General features: G+C 34.0%; 1 protein-coding gene across 5 annotated transcripts in view; it reads right to left on the bottom strand.

Moving 5' to 3' along the window:
• Positions 1-411: 411 nt before the first annotated feature.
• AGL (amylo-alpha-1, 6-glucosidase, 4-alpha-glucanotransferase) overlaps positions 412-17217 on the bottom strand; it is a 101607-nt gene continuing 84801 nt past the window's right edge. For 4 of the 5 annotated variants that reach the window (XM_005204115.5, XM_059884476.1, XM_005204113.5 and 1 more), the window contains exons 28-34: positions 15756-15891; positions 14622-14734; positions 13586-13797; positions 12183-12280; positions 10114-10201; positions 9881-10014; positions 412-3102 (exon numbers count right to left, since the gene is read on the bottom strand). In XM_005204115.5, the coding sequence (XP_005204172.1) occupies positions 2985-3102; positions 9881-10014; positions 10114-10201; positions 12183-12280; positions 13586-13797; positions 14622-14734; positions 15756-15891 (899 nt within the window). In that variant the 3' untranslated portion in view covers positions 412-2984. The remainder of the gene's footprint in view (positions 3103-9880; positions 10015-10113; positions 10202-12182; positions 12281-13585; positions 13798-14621; positions 14735-15755; positions 15892-17217) is intronic. The other variant, NM_001192471.1, reaches the window with a different exon arrangement.

Consider the following 17217-nt stretch of genomic DNA (forward strand, 5'->3'; position numbering starts at 1 on the left):
CTTATACAAATGGAAAAACAACCCCTGAATTGAGCAACTTAAGCATGAGTTTATTATTTTGGTGCATTGAAGATTTCTATAAATAAGTTTGGCAAGTTTGACCAATTCACTCATACTCATGAAAGGTAAAAAATTCACAGTAGTGAAAAAGATTCCAAGAAATACCTGGAGTATGTATAGCTGCTAACATGCTCAACATAGGTCAATTTATACATCAAGAGTTCACTTTGCTCCTAATTTCAACATAACTAATTAAATAAATTACCAAACAGCCTAAAATTCTTCCTCCTGTCTTTGTTTCCATACATACTGCAAAAAGATAAAGCACCCAAAATAAGCAAGTCCTGAATAAGTGGTAGTAGTAAGCACCAACAAATTAGTTAACTGCTAAATAATAAATGCAAAATACAGTCCTTTAGAAAAGATTTTTATTTTCTTGGCACAGACATAAAAGTGACATTTGCCTATAGACAGAGCAGGTGAAGACGTATCAGAAATGCATTACATACGTTCATGGACAGGATGACAGGTCTCATGTCTCCTCAGTTATCTGTGAAACATATTAAATTATCACAGCATACTGGTTAAACTGGCAAACTTCTCCAGTAAAAGAGTAAGACTGATCGGAATTAATTAAGAATCAGGGCACAGAACCATTCTCAGTATGTGATATAATGGTACCTCATTCAAAACCACACAGGAATGAAGTATTCTATTGAAATGTTTTTTAGTCAAAAACATTTATTCCTCTAAAGTCTAAAGCTATTAATATTATTTTAACAATCTTTGATAAAATAATGTGTAACATGCTTAAGCTTTAAAATAGGCCATGCAGATTATAATAACATTCTTTCATTAACATTCCTAATAAAAATATGAATTGCTTAATTTTCTAGTGTAATGTGATATCGTAAAAATGTACTGGTGAGGTGGATATTTGCCCTACCATAGATAACCCAATATGGCTATGTTTTGAAAATTGTAAGCTTGTTATTATTTATTTATTAAGATTAATTTACTCATTTACTTATTTATCACATTTAACCATCAGCCAGCCATTGCTTCTTGCTTTTTTTAAAAACAGATTTAATGTTGGTCTTTAGTTACTTTTCTTACCACTTTTAATATAGAAGTTTAATTACAACAGAACTATGTGAATCTTTGATAACTAATGGTTCTCCCTCTCAAGGAAGGTCATTTTTCTAACTAGAGGTCAGACATTGAACAATGAAGAAGGAAGGAAAACTTGGAAATCAATGAAGAAGTTATGTAGAAGTCAATCTGCTTTAGGTTGGGAAACCAGAAAACCAAGCCAGTTAACACTAACGTAGGGTTGAACATGGGTATTTGGCATCTGAAACATTTTTATATTTTTATTACCCAGAAGTTTTAGCTTACTTGTTTTTCAATATTTTCACTCCTTCCTCATAGTTAAGGGAGTTGGGCATATGACTTCTAGGTGAGAAAAGTGTTATTGTACCACTATTTTAACTATAAATATTACAACTGAATAATGAAATGGATTTTTGCAACTATTTTCCTTCAGCTGAAAGTATAATGATCTAATTGTGCCTTCTTGAGACAAAAAGAGATAATTAAAAAAAATCATCTAGAAAATAAGTAATATTAAAAATGTCAAATCATACAAATGTTAAAAGTCTTTTTCCTTTTGTGACTTTTCCAGATTTAAGCTATCTTCAAATCACATGAAAAGCTATTCAAGTGACTTTACTGGAGTCAAGATAACTGCTGAATTCATATCTCTATTTTAAGCTTGTTCTCCATGCTAAACTTGTCAACAGTTTTCAGTTAACAGGAAACCAATATAATACACTTTTATACACAAACTAAAAAGAGTTATTTTTAGAAAATTAATATAGTACCTTTTTCTTTAAAATTCTCATAAATATGTCTGAAGGTTTGCATTATGAAAATGTAAACCATCTCAAAGTAGGAAAGTGGAACTCAAGACTAATTTTATAAAAATTTTCTTAGAAAATAAATTTCTAATACTTTGTGATTTTTTCATATAGCCTATGCATCATTAGCACAATTAAATATATGTTAAATATACTGTTGAAATTCGTTGTATTAAAAACATATTACACTATCAGTGAAAAAAATAAAAGCACATTATAAACATCTGTGCTTCACTTACAAACATATATTGTAGGTGGACATTTCCATGATTCCATATTCATTAATATCTTCTGAATGCAATTTGGAAGGTGCTAGATACACTATTGGAGAAGGCAATGGCAACCCACTCCAGTACTCTCGCCTGGAAAATCCCATGGATGGAGGAGCCTGGTAGGCTGCAATCCATGGGGTCGCGAAGAGTTGGACACGACTGAGCGACTTCACTTTCACTTTCACTTTTCACTTTCATGCATTGGAGAAGGAATTGGCAACCCACTCCAGTGTTCTTGCCTGGAGAATCCCGGGGACGGGGGAGCCTGGTGGGCTGCCGTCCATGGGGTCGCACAGAGTCAGACATGACTGAAGCGACTTAGCAGCAGCAGATATACTATTAATAAAAGGTTGAGAAGATTAATTAACCACAGCTTATTCAGTATATACTGTTACTGAAGAAAATATATACCACCATTTAAAGATACTTTTCCATTTCTTTCATTATTACATTCTCATATTTCATTTCACTTATGCATGAAAGGAATATTACATGATTTTTCTTTTTCAAACTCTGGCTTTCAAATTATTTATTTCTAGACATCTGAGGAATACTTCTTGAATTCAAAAGACAAACATTCCATTGGTAGTGATAATTTTTTTTCTTAGTCAAATCAAAAACTACATTAGCAAAACCAATGCTTTATAGTCTTACCTATTAGGGCATCAATATTATATGAATGAGATTTAAAAAATGACTTTAGCATGTGCATATAAAGCATTTACATTACATTATAACTGCATTCAACAATACAATTGGTTGCATACTTAAGATATATGCATGAGTCAACTAACTATAAGTCATAGAGTGTTTCAAGAACAGCAGCAATTGACCAGGCTTGTGTTTCACAGCTGAAAGGGCAGTATTGGCCATTCTCGTTGGTCAGCTCTGGAAGTCCTTTCCAAGGGGATCTTAAAGAAAGAAGAGCCATTTTATGAGATATAATCAAACATATATCTTGTTGGGTTAATAAAATAGGCAATATAGCTGGTGATTTTGCCTTCTCTTTTAGAAAACAATCATATGTACCCATTTACTACAAAATAAAACAGGCTATACTAAAGATTATGTATAAAGAATTTAGACTGAAATTATTCTTTGACATTCAATCTTTAGGATTTAAGACTTTCAATTACAAAGGAGTCCCTTTAAGTATCGAAAACAGGACACTACCATTATAAGTAATGTAAGTATAGAGATAAACATCCTCTCAGGCTTAATTTTATTTCTTTTAGAGTAAGTTTATGAGACTCAAATTGTAATTATATGAATGTATTATGTTTGATCTTGACAAAATTATAAAATGAACATGAAATGATGAAGGAAAAAATGATTAGGAAATGATTAGGAAAATGATTAGAAAAAATGCCAATTAAAAACAATCCAAATTTCTATACAAATTTCTCATTTTCCTGAATAATAGTACAGTTGATATTTATTGTACATTTACTATGTTCTAATACTAGTGCTTTATGTACATTATCTCAGTTAATACTAACGGCAACCCTATGTGTAGGTATCATTGCTATTCTTCTAGAACAGAAACACATAGAACTTCAAAGAGAAATAGGCAAATCCATAACTGTAAAATAAAATGTTACCTTTCTAGGTAACTCACAGAACAAGTAGACAGAAAATCTGTAAGTATTTTGTACAACACTGGCCTGTAATGCAGGAGACTGGGGTTCAATCATTGGGTCAGGAAGATCCCCTGGAGAAGGAAATGGCAACCCACTCCAGTATTCCTGCCTGGAAAATTCCATGGACAGAGGAGCCCCGAAGGCCATAGTCCATGGGATCACAGAGTCAGACACAACTGAGTGACTAACGCTCATCAACCTAGTTGACATTTTAAGAACACCCCATCCAGTGTCGTGGCTTCCCTTGTAGCTCAGTTGGTAAAGACTGCCTGCAACACAGGAGACCTGGGTTCTGTCCATGGGTTGGGAAGATCCCCTGGAGAAGGAAATGGAAGTCCACTCCAGTATTCTTGCCTGGAGAATGCCATGGACAGAGGAGCCTGGCGGGGCTACAGTCCATGGGGTTGCAAGAGTTGGACATAACTTAAGCACCTAAACCACACCACGATCCAATGATAACAGAAGGTACACTTTTCTATTTGCAGTTTAGTGACCTAGTTAGAACATATTTTGAGTTATAAAATAAGTATCAATAAGTTTAGAAAGATTAGTCCTATAAAATACATTTTTTGACCACAACAGAATTAACTTTGAAATCAGTTATAGAAACATCTCTGGAAAATTCCTAAATATTTGAAAACTAAATAACACCTTTATAAATAACCTATGAGTCAAAGAAGAAGCTAAAGGGAAAAACAGAAAGTATTTTCAACTGAATTAAAAAAACATAACACATCAGAATTTTGGGGTATTGTTAATTTGGTACATAGAAGGAAATTTAGCACTAAGTACCTATACTAGAAAAGAAGAAAAGTCTTTAAATCAATGACCTCAACTTACACCTTGAAAAAAACAGAAAAAGACAAATAAACCTAAAATAAGTAGAAGAGAATAATAAAAATTAGCATAGAAATCAATGAAATAAAAATTGAATAATATGAAAAAAATTTGATGAACTCAAAAGCTGGTTCTTTAAGAAGACCAATAAAATTGATAAGCTTCTAGTCAGGCAGATCAGGAAAAAAAGGAAAATACAACTTATCAACATCAAAAATGAGAATACTGACATTATTACAGATTCTATAGAAAATTTAAAAAGTACTAATATACTTTAGGTGAAACCATTTCTTGATTTGTGACAAATATTTTTGTTCTATCTTTTCATTTAATCTTGACAAGTAATGAGATATTATTATTCCCATTTTATAGATGAAGAAATTTATTTCAGAGACGTTAAGTAACTTGCTGAAAGTCACACATGAAAATTAGCAGCAAGGACAGAATTTTAATCCAAAGCTCATAGTTAAAGCTAATGGACATAAAAGTAGCTATAGGAAACAGCAAGAAATAAAAATGGAAAGGTAGCTGGAGAAAAAATTGTGGAAACTAAGGAATTTGGATTTCATTCTGTAACCGGTGGGGAATTGCTAAATATTTTTAAACATAATATTAAAATTGTGAGAGTTACATGTCAACAAGATTGAGCTTGCTTGGGGTGATAAGACAAAATGGAGAGAGAAGAGTGGAAATATGGAAGCAAATTGCCTAGTCCAGAGAAAAGATTATGAGTTACAGACTAGGCACTGGCCAAAGAAAGGAAGACGGTGGGTTATTAAAAGGAGGAGAGCTAGAATCAAGTCTTGACCACTATCTGGATGTTCTGGAGAGGTAATGAAGTAAAGTTAAAAAGAACCTGGGGTGTCTGAGCTTGCAGACCATGAATAATGGTAATACTGTAACAAAGATGGGAAGCATAGGAAAAAAAACTGAGAGAATATGAGTGATGGCAGAAGGACATTCAAGCTAAGAAGTTTATTAAGTAGCTGAAAAGTAGAAGAGGAGTTTATGAAAGTTCAAAATTACCTGAAGAGTGAAGATGTGAGACTAGGTGAAATATAACAGAAGACAAGTAGACAGAAAAGAAAAGATCAAGGATAGATTTTTTTGGACAATGAATGTGTTTTTAGGTTCCAGAAAGCAAAGCCAGAAAAACAGCAAATAGAGCCAACTGTGTATTGGTTAAGGGCGCAGTCCGTGAAACCACATTGCCTGGAGTTTAATAAGAGCTCTACCAAATTATTTGCCATTTGACTGTGTATAAATTACTTAACTTTCTAAGCTTACATTATAAAATGGAGATAGTAGCTCATATCTGAGTTAGTATCTTGTCCATGTTATACATACTAATAAATCAATCCTCAAAACAACACCAGCACATACCTTAAATAGATGAGGAAACAGAGGCTTAGAGAAATTAAATAACTTGCCCATAGCCACGCAGCTACTAAGGGGAGATGTGATGCTCGGAAAACAATTATAGTAGCTATCTTATATAGCTTTTTGGATGAAATGAGTAATGTTATATGAATGCATTTAGAACAATGTCTGAAGATACTAAGTACTCAATAAATATTATTTGCTATTATTTTAATTGCTACTGTTATTAGGTTAACAAGAGAAATTTAATGCTATGGCTAGCATAGGTTTTTCATGAAAAGAGAAAAGCAACGAGATAGCCAGTCAAAGAAGAGAACTGAGAGGAAGTCATAGGATCTGGGAACCAGAAAGGATCTTCTTGAGTGGCTTCACCAGAGTGGTGAGAGCAAAACAAAAGCCAGCTTGCATGTGGTGATAACTGAGTTGGTGTCAGCAAGCAGCAAACAAACAAAAAAAACTAATCATATAGAAAATGTGGATCCTGAAAAGAAAATGGAATGATAAAACAAAGCTTGAAGTAGGAACAGTATGAAGGAACTTTATTTTAGGGTAGGCTGACAGGTATCTTCATAGTTTAGGAAGGAAGGATCAAGTGGAATACCAAGTAAGGATAATCATTTGACAAGGATGTGGAACAGGGAGGAGGGATGGGATTATAGGCAAAAGTAGATCATCTCTTCAGTACAACATATTCTTATTCCTCATGGAAAAAAGGGAAGAAAGAAAAGTAATGCAAATATTGGGAAATATTGTGGTGCAATAAAGGTCAGAACGTAAGAATGTTTACATTACAAAGACTTCAGACTTAATCTCTAGATGAGGTAGGAGTGTGACAGGACTAAAGTTTCTGTGACTGCTGCTGCTGCTGCTAAGTCGCTTCAGTTGTGTCCACCAGGCTCCGCCGTCCCTGGGATTCTCCAGGCAAGAACACTGGAGTGGGTTGCCATTTCTTTCTCTAGTGTGTGAAAGTGAAGTCGCTCAGTTGTGTCTGACTCTTAATGACCCCATGGACCGCAGCCTACCAGGCTCCTCCATCCATGGGATTTTCCAGGCAAGAGTACTGGAGTGGGGTGCCATTGCCTTCTCCATTTCTGTGACTGTATTTAAGCTAATGAAAATAACTTTGAAAAAACAATTTTGACAACATTCATGGTGACAGATGGAAGCCTCATGTGTTCCTGTAGTAGAGGAGATAAAATCTATGTTGCTCATGCATATTATAAATATGATATATGTACATCATGTAAGATGTACATATATCTAGGTTTAATCTAGAATTTGTAAAATTAAGACAGAGTTATATCATCCAAAAAGGCACATAACTCCGATACTATTTATCTGCTAATAGTTCAGACAAAGGACATGACAAATGGCTTTGAAACACTCAAAACACCAACACTGATATTTTAATTATAATATTATAAAACCATTTATGAAAACATTTATCAATATATGTTTAAATAGGTGAACTCAAAAGGCCAAGCCTAACCTTTAGTTTTTGTATATATCCTGTGCTAACCATATCAAAAACTATTAGATAAATTTTAAAAACCAAAGGCTTTTCCCCCTCATACTAATCATGCAATATCAAGTGTTTAAATAACAATCTAAAATAATTAAAATAAGGTGAAAATTACATAGAACTTGTGTTAAAGAGTAAAGCTTTCAAATTTCATTGTGATATATAGAATATACAGAAATGTTATCGAAATGCCATTTACTTAATAGCTAATGAATTGACTAAGCATTCAGTTAGGTTCAGTTGCTCATTCGTGTCCGACTCTTTGTGACCCCATGGACTGCAGCTTGCCAGACCTCCCTGTCCATTACCAACTCCTGGAGTTTACTCAAAGGCATGTCCATTGAGTCCATGAAGCCACCCAACCATCTCATTTGTGTCTCCTTCTCCCGCCTTCAATCTTTCCCAGCATCAGGGACTTTTCAAATGAGTCAGTTCTTTGCATCAGGTGGCCAAAGTATTGGAGTTTCAGCTTCAACATCAGTCCTTCCAGTGAATAAAAAGGACTGGTTTCCTTTAGGGTGGACTGGTTAGATCTATATGCAGTGCAAAGGACTCTCAAGTCTTCTCTAACACCACAGTTCAAAAGCATCAATTCTTCAGCACTCAGCTTTCTTTATAGTCCAACACTCACATCCATACATGACTACTGGAAAAACCATAGTTTTGACTAGATGGATCTTTGTTGGCAAAGTAATGTCTCTGTTTTTTAATGTGCTATCTAGGTTGGTCATAACTTTCCTTCCAAGGAGCACATGTGTTTTAATTTCATGGCTGCAGTCACCATCTGCAGCGATTTTGGAGCCCCCCAAAATAAAGTCTGTCACTGTTTCCACTGTTTCCCCATCTATTTGCCATGAAGTGTTGGGACCAGATGCCATGATCTTCGTTTTCTGAATGTTGAGCTTTAAGCCAACTTTTTCACTCTCCTCTTTGACTTTCATCAAGAGGTTCTTTAGGTCTTCTTCACTTTCTGCCATAAGCACGGTGTCATCTGCATATCTGAGGTTATTGATATTCCTCCGGGCAATCTTGATTTCAGTGTGTGCTTCATTTCTCATGATGTACTCTGCATATAAGTTAAATAAGCAGGGTGATTATATACAGCCTTGATGGACTCCTTTCATGATTTGGAACCAGTCTGTTGCTCCATGTCCAGTTCTAACTGTTGCTTCCTGACCTGCATACAGATTTTCAAGAGGCAAGTCAGGTGGTCTGGTATGCCCGTCTCTTTAAGAATTTTCCACAGTTTGTTGTGATCCACACAGTCAAAGGCTTTGGCACAGTCATTAAAGCAGAAGTAGATGTTTTTCTGGAATTCTCTTGCTTTTTCAATGATCCAACGGATGTTGGCAATTTGATCTCTGGTTCCTCTGCCTTTTCTAAATCCAGCTTGAACATCTGGAATTTCACGGTTCACGTACTGTTGAAGACTGGCTTGGAGAATTTTGATCATTATTTACTAGCATGTGAGAAGAGTGCAATTGTGTGGTAGTTTGAGCATTCTTTGGCATTGCCTTTCTTTGGGATTGGAATGAAAACTGACCTTTCCCAGTCCTGATGCCACTGCTGAGTTTTCCAAATTTGCTGGCATACTGAGTGCAGAACTTTCACAGCATCATCTGTTAGGATTTGAAGTAGCTCAACTGGAATTCCATCACCTTCACTAGCTTTGTTCTTAGTGATGCTTCCTAAGGCCACTTGACTTCATATTCCAGGATGTCTGGCTCTAGGTGAGTGATCACGCCATCATGATTATCTGGGTCATGAAGATCTTTTTTGTACAGTTCTTCTGTGTATTCTTGCCACCTCTTCTTAATATCTTCTGCTTCTGTTAGGTCCATACCATTTCTGTCCTTTATTGTGCACATCTTTGCATGAAATGTTCCTTTGGTATCTCTAATTTTCTTGAGGAGATCTCCTCTATTTCTTTGTACTGATCACTGAGGAAGGTTTTCTTATCTCTCCTTGCTATTCTTTGGAACTCTGCATTCAAATGGGTATATCTTTCCTTTTCGCTTCTCTTTTTTTCACAGCTATTTGTAAGGCCTCCTCAAGCAGCCATTTTGCTTTTTTGCATTTCTTTTTCTTGCGATGGTTTTGATCCCTGTCTCCTGTACAATGTCATGAGCCTCTGTCCATAGTTCTTTAGGCACTCTATCAGAGCTAATCCCTTGAATCTATTTGTCACTTCCACTATATAATCGTAAGGGATTTGGTTTAGGTCATACCTGAATGGTTTTCCTTACTTTCTTCAATTTAAGTTTAAACACTAAACACTAGTTTCAGAAATTACATGCTCTGATGACTTACCTCTCAAGATGAACATAATGTCGAGAAAGGACATTTTTAACCAAAAATATAGTTTTTGCAGTAGTCTCTGGACCCATCAATCTGGAAAAGTACAATTTTGCACGAAGAAAATACCCAACAGGCCACAACCACTCCTGAAAAATTTAAAAGTGAAGAGAAAGGAGCTGTGAATATCTAAAATTCTTTGAAAAATAACAAATTGAAAACTCAAAGAAATAAAAAGAAATTCTTACAGGTCCTTGGTGGTAATTGAAACCTTTAGCAAGATTATAGTTGTCATTGTCTAAGGCATTGTCATAAGTTCCACAGTAAACCATATCACTGCAAAATGATTGAAATTTAGGTTAAAAAAAGATCAGACATTATATAAAAAGCATTAGAAAAATCTCCTAATGGAAAAGGTAAGAAATAATAAAATTATTTTATCTTCCAACCTATAGACTAAAGCTCATCATCCACCTAACCCTAAATTAGTATATACTGAGTTCAGAATGTGTTAGGGGATGATTAACAAATGCTTAATACCTAATACAAAAAATATAAAATATTCAGATATCTTACTACCAAAGAGACACTAAATATTGGTTAAAGTTAATTATTTCACTTGTGCTTAGTTGCTTAGTTGTAGTCGACTCTTTGCGACCCCATGGACTGTAGCCCGCCAGGCTCCTCTGTCTATGGAATTCTCCAGGCAAGAATACTGGAATGGGTAACCATTCCCTTCTTCAGCATTATCTTCTCGACCCAGGGATCGAATCTGGGTTTCCTGCATTGCAAGCGGATTCCTTACTGTCTGAGCCACAAGGGAAGCCCCTATACTTATAACAATTAAAATATACACATAATAATTTGAATTAGTGAACATTAATGATCAAGTTTTACCAATTATTATATATTGGAAAGGCTGTTTTTTAAACTTCTCCATTAAGTTATTTTAAAATTAAGTAAAATTGGTAGATTACCAGATTATAAATAGCAACTTAATATAATTTACACATATTTACAAACTAAACAAAGTTACAAACACTGCAATATTTAATACAAGATAGTTATCTATACTCTCTTTAATTAAATTATTCCATTTTTTCTTTTAGTGAGATAGATAGACCTTATCACATAAGTATGTTTTTTCTGTGGGTTTTAGTTCTGATCAGTGGTTCTTACCACCTCTGAAAACATTGAGAATACTTTAGAATGCAGATAAGTTCACACATATAAAATCTTGCATCTCAAGAGTAAAATGAGTAAACAATACGTTAGGAAAAATCTACAAAGGTAAGGCTACAACAAAATGGGGATCGCTCACATATGAAACAGAAAGCAAATGATGATGGGCATCAAATTTTAAAGCAAAACAGTAGAAGGAAAATATAAACATCATTATAAACTCAAGAAAAAACAAAAATTGGAAAAGAAAAGAAATGAAAAATGAGATAAACATTTAATCATAGAAACAAAATTATTTATTGGCTTAAATAAAAACAGTGATGTAATTATTTAGAGAAAATGGAAAGGGTTCAGGGCGAGGTAACGACACAGTTAAATCTGTCATCAAAAGAAGTGATGTGATCTGTCATCACAAGAAGTAAGCAAATAACATCTAATATTTAAAGGAATCAAGAAATAGCTACAAACACATACTATTTAGAATTATAGGAGGAACTACTAGGAGTAACAACTTCTAAAATATTGTCTCTGAGGAAACAATACATCTATGCTTCCAATGTTCATAATAATCATATATGACTTTTATGATCAGAAAAAATAGGCATTAGAAAATATTCATATGACACCTTAGTTTTATAAAGTTAAAATTATTTTATTGATTATTGAATTTAGGACAAGCCCACTTTGAACATTAATGATTACTGAAGATGTTGTTGGTGTTTAGTTGCTAAGTTGTGTCTGACTCTTTGTTACCCCATGGACTGTAGCCCCCTAGGCTCCTCTGTCCATGGGACTACTAGAGTGGGTTGGTGTCCTTCTCAGGGGATCTTCCTGACCCAGGGATCGGGGCTCACATCTCCTGCACTGGCAGGTGGGTTGTTTACCACTGAGCCAGTAGGGGAGCCCCTTAATGAAGATATAGAAGGTATTTTTCAAAATTCAGTTTGAATGCAACTTTAGAAATTTAATTGATAAGCAAAAATTATGACTTGATGAAATAAAATAGCAACAACATTCTTAACACCCATATTTTGACTTACTCTGAATTCACAGTTTTCATGCCAATATTAATATAATTAAGTATAATTATACATTAAATATAATATGAACTACATTCTTAATACTTATAACTTACTCTGGATCCAAAGTTTTCATGCCAAGAGGACCAAGCAATTTTTTTTCTGCAATCTCCAAGGCCTTCCATGCTTTTTGGGTAGTAAAGAGCTCAGGGGCCTAATGAGTGTTAACAAATATACAAACTTTTTGAGATCACAGAATTAGTGTCTACACACATTAGAAAAAAAAAAAAAACTATAAACCTGGAAAATAATGAAAACTTTAAAAATACAGTGCAGGTCCAGAAGATCGAGTGTAGATGTCTAATCAGACCTAATTCTATCAGGCTGACTCAGAAGCACTGATCTTGGCCTTAGAGGTTAGGAAAGCTGTTTGGGGTGATTGTTTTCTTGTGTCACTTTAAGAAAGTTTACTAGTTCCAAAAGGAAGTTGCCACAGCACCAATGAAGGCAGAACATAAGATTTACATTATCTTCCTTTAAGTTCACCTGGAACTCATTTTTTGCTTTTAGTGTCATAATGAAACACAGAAGGATATGCACTGGAATAGCATGAGCACATTTGCTTGTGATATAGAGGAGGAGAGAAAGATGACTAAGTGACTAAAAATCCACATTAAATTTAAATGTTAAATAAAATCAATGCACACTGAACCAAAGCTACCTTTATGTACTTTTGTATTTTTTATTCTACTGTAATTAATAATACAATATTTAATACTCTTTTTGACAAGGTGGGAACATCCGGACACAGATGTTGAACACATACCTTCTCTGTTTTACTGTACTTTATTTTTAGACTAAAGTATAGATAAAAAAGGAGAGTCAAGCATTCTTGAGTAGACAGAACTAATTAGAGCAATACAACAACAGCAAAAGGCAGAATGTGAATTGAAGCTACTCATATTAGTGCATTAGTCCAGATGTTTCCAACTAGTGAGCCGAGGCGTGGCACAGGTGTGCTGAGAAACAGACGCCCTCAGCTTTCCCCACAGCTGGGTGGGGTCTGGGGCTCACTGAAGCGGGTGGATCTGGCAGCAACCTAATCCATTTCACCCAGTGTGTTGTACAAATATCATCATTTTCCTTTTTTTAAAATCATCATTTTCTATATGTTATGATGTAAAAACATTGAGAAGAACTTCGTTAGTCATCACCCATTATTTTCTATTTTTTTACATCAAATGTTATAGTTAAGGGTGTTATGCTTTATTCATTAGAAAAGACCATATGGTCTATGACCATACCACTCTGAATGCACCTGATCTCCTCTGATCTCGGAAGCTAAGTAGGGTTGGGCCTGGTTAGTACATGGATGTGAGAAAAGACCATATAAAACTAGCTAGTAAATAACTCATTTTTAAACAAATTCAATGAATTTGAGAACAAATGAGAATCAAGAACTAAATAAACCCTATCATAACATTTTTGAAATTTGAAAGTAACAAAGCAAATCACTCACCACAACCATTGCTATGGTAAAATTAGGCCTGAGCTGGTAGTCACACCAAGGGCTTGATGCTCCATAGCTGTCTTTGTATATGCCCCGCTTGTGCACCAGGTTAGGATGCTTTTCACTGACATCTGAAGGGTCTTCTGACACATAAAATAACTTTTCAAAGTTCTCTTGTATTTTTCTGTTCCATTCATCATATGAGACTCTCACCAGCTTTCCTGAAACATTATAAAAGACCTGGCAGTTTTAAGCATTCAGAGAAACTCAAACATTTAGTTAAAGCTGAAGAGTAATATTTAGTCAATAAATTATACACTTTTTTGGAAAGTGTCAGGGTCATTTGAAGGACACTAGCCAGAAATTAAAAATTATCTTTCACTGTATTATTGAAAAAGGATTAGACTCCAATAAATGATCCCAGATCATTTGTTTGGGTCACTCTTACTATTGATAAAATTATCTTTATTTAGCACTTGAAAGGAGGCTAGTCTGAATTGAGAGGTGCTAGAAATGTAAAATACATACTGTATTTCTAAGACACAGTACCCCTCAAAAGAATGTAAAACAGTCATGAATAATTTCATAGTGATTACATGTTGAAATAATATTTGATATATACTAAGTTAATGAAAATATAATCATTAATTAATTTCACCTGTTTCTTTTAACTTTTTAAAATGTAGGTACTAGAAAATTTTAAATTACATATGTGGCTTAAATTATATTTCTAATGCACAGCACTGTTTCAGAAAAAAAAAGATGTAAAGATTTCATAATTGTTCACCAAAACTTGACCCGATCATAGTCATATCAAGGAAAAAAAATAAGTATGATGCTATTCATATGTCAGTTCAAAGTTGCTATAAAAATATAGTTAGTAATCAGGTTTGTTACAATTTTCATACTAGTAAATTAATGGTTTGTCTTTCCTTTTAATCTTAAGGGTTTTCTAATACTAGTTCATTGAGTCACATGATGATTATGTAGATTAAGCATAGAGACAGTCATTGGACTTTCTTTGGAAACAAAAGAAATAGCTTACCGTGTCTTTTCACTGTAACATAATGATAAGGAAAAATATTTTTTTGGGATAATTCCAGCAACCAACGAACAGCAGATTTACTCAGGCCCACAATTTCCACAGCAGATCCATCTCTAAAATTAAAAATAAATTTTATTCTGTGACAATGAATAATTTAAGCACTATTTAAAGGGCATTCAAAAAATAATTTTCAAGAATTATATAACTAATATAAAAATGACTATAAAAATCCTTACTTTATAGAAAGTGTGTGGCATATATAAGAAATTTCTCCTTTTATTACTTTTGGATTGCTTAGCATCTTATTTTTAAAAAATTCTATGAAGTAGAATACAGATTATGGAGTAAAAGGAGATAGCTTCTGGAAAAAGGCAGAAGTAGGAATCAAAGAATATTGAGACAGAATTCCAGAGAAAAGATAGAAAATATAGGATATAGGACTAAAGAAAGTCAGAGAAGGTAAGCATCATAATTTCAAAGCTCATTTTTAAGGAAAATGAAAGGGAAGTTCAAGATCTAATAATTCGTCAAAATAAATAGGTTTTTAAAAAGAACATGCAAAATAAATAATGACAACTTCTATTCAACAATTTTTTTTGACATTTCTGATTGAAGATAAAATCTGGATAAGAAAATAGTTTCTTAGACTTGATACTGTAGTAAGAGCTTAAAATAATAAAAAGAAATGATGAGATAAAAGATTAAAAAATTAAGGGGAAAATATTTAGAAAGTGAAAGGATTTCATAAAAGACAGGACAACTGGTTGTTTTCTGTATTTACAAGAGATAATAATAATGAAATATTTATAACAGTGAAAATACTTCAGGTTATAAAGAAATGTCTTAACCATGGGGATAATGAATCATAAAACTTTGCTTTGAGGTGCTTGTAGGGAATCAATCCATGAGAACATCCAGAAGAGAACAGATAGCTTTACCTGATTACATATCAAGAGGATTGTGTATGTGTATATTGGGGGAGAGAAAGGAGTATGGGGAAGGGGAAGTGGGAGGAAGGAAGGAAAATGTTGACTGATTTAAGAAGAACACTTCATGGTTAATAGAATAAAAGATTCCACAAGTGCATCACTTTACAAATGATATCATTATATAAACACTATAAACAAACACTACCTTGGAGTGGCTGGGATTCCTTTGTTTCTAGCTCTGTCACTTTCTCCCATTTTATCCATCCAGGTACCGCAATTGAAGCGATTTCCTCCATAAACAAATCCTGTTTCTTCATCAACCCCTGCAGTAATATTAAAACCTAAAAAAAATAAATCATTTATAAAATTTAAAAGGAATATAATAAATTAGGAAAACCACTCTGGAGATCAATTTGGTAATACCTTAAAAGTTGAAGATGTGCAACTCAAAACTACAATGAAGTATCATGTTATACCAGTCAGAACGGCTATCATCAAAAAGTCTACAAATAACAAATGTTGGAGAGGATGTGGATAAAAGGGTACCCATGTACAATATTGGTGGGAAAGTAAATTGGTGCAGCCACTATATTTTTAATACACAAGATAGGTCATGTCATTTATGTTCAAAACTGTTCACTGGCTCATTTCAGTATGAAAATTCCTTAAAAAACTAAAAATAGAACTACCATATGATCCAGTAATTTCACTCCTGGACATATATCCAGAAAAGATGAAAACTGTAATTCAAGAAGATACATATATTCAATTCAAGAAGATACCCTAATATTCATAGCAGCACTATTTACAATAGCTAAGACATGAAAACAACCTAAATGCCCACCAACAGATGAATGGATAAAGAAGATGTGGTGTATATATATATACAATGATCTACTTTAATATAAATTTGTTTGAGTACTGGTGAGATTGAATGCTTCCCTTATGTTTATTAATGGATGGTTGATGCACCTCCTTGGGCAGGCTCCTTTTACCTCCTGTTCCTATTTCCTCTATCATGAACTAGGAATAGAGGTACTAGTTTTTGGAAAATGTTTGTCAAGTGATACACAAAGGCAAAGAGCTTTTTAATTTACTTGATACTAAAGAACTGGACAGTCAATGTTTAGTGACTAAATCTCTGAGATTTGGCCACAAAGTCATAAGAATGCACACAAAAAGGTACACAAGTCAAAATGACTATGAGTGAACAGGCTGTTTCAAATGCATAAAGTGAATAGAAAATCTGTCTTTGCACTTCCTGATGAGCTGCCAAAGTATTCCAGGCTACTGGTGCCCTTTCCATAATCAACCCTGGAGAAACTACAGAGAAGTACGTGTGAGGTACTGATGTGAGGAACTCACATAATGTTTGGGAGAAACTAACGAAAACAGGTGAGACATGACCTGCCTCTTTGGACTTCTATTTTACCTTGGCTCTTAAAGCTGTTGTTTTACAACTTAAGAAGACTGCTACAGAGAACTGATAATCAAGGGAATATGAGCTTATTGGGAAAAGACAAACCTTCAATAGCAGAGGAGTCTAAAGACTAGATGAGAGAGGAGTTGAGTAACATATTTCACATGAAACAGAATTACTGTATCAATAGCACGCAATAAGCAAAACAAATATCCTCAAACATAAGCAAGAGACTATTAACATGAAG

This window comes from Bos taurus, chromosome 3 (genome assembly GCF_002263795.3).
Source record: "Bos taurus isolate L1 Dominette 01449 registration number 42190680 breed Hereford chromosome 3, ARS-UCD2.0, whole genome shotgun sequence".
NCBI lineage: Eukaryota > Metazoa > Chordata > Mammalia > Artiodactyla > Bovidae > Bos > Bos taurus.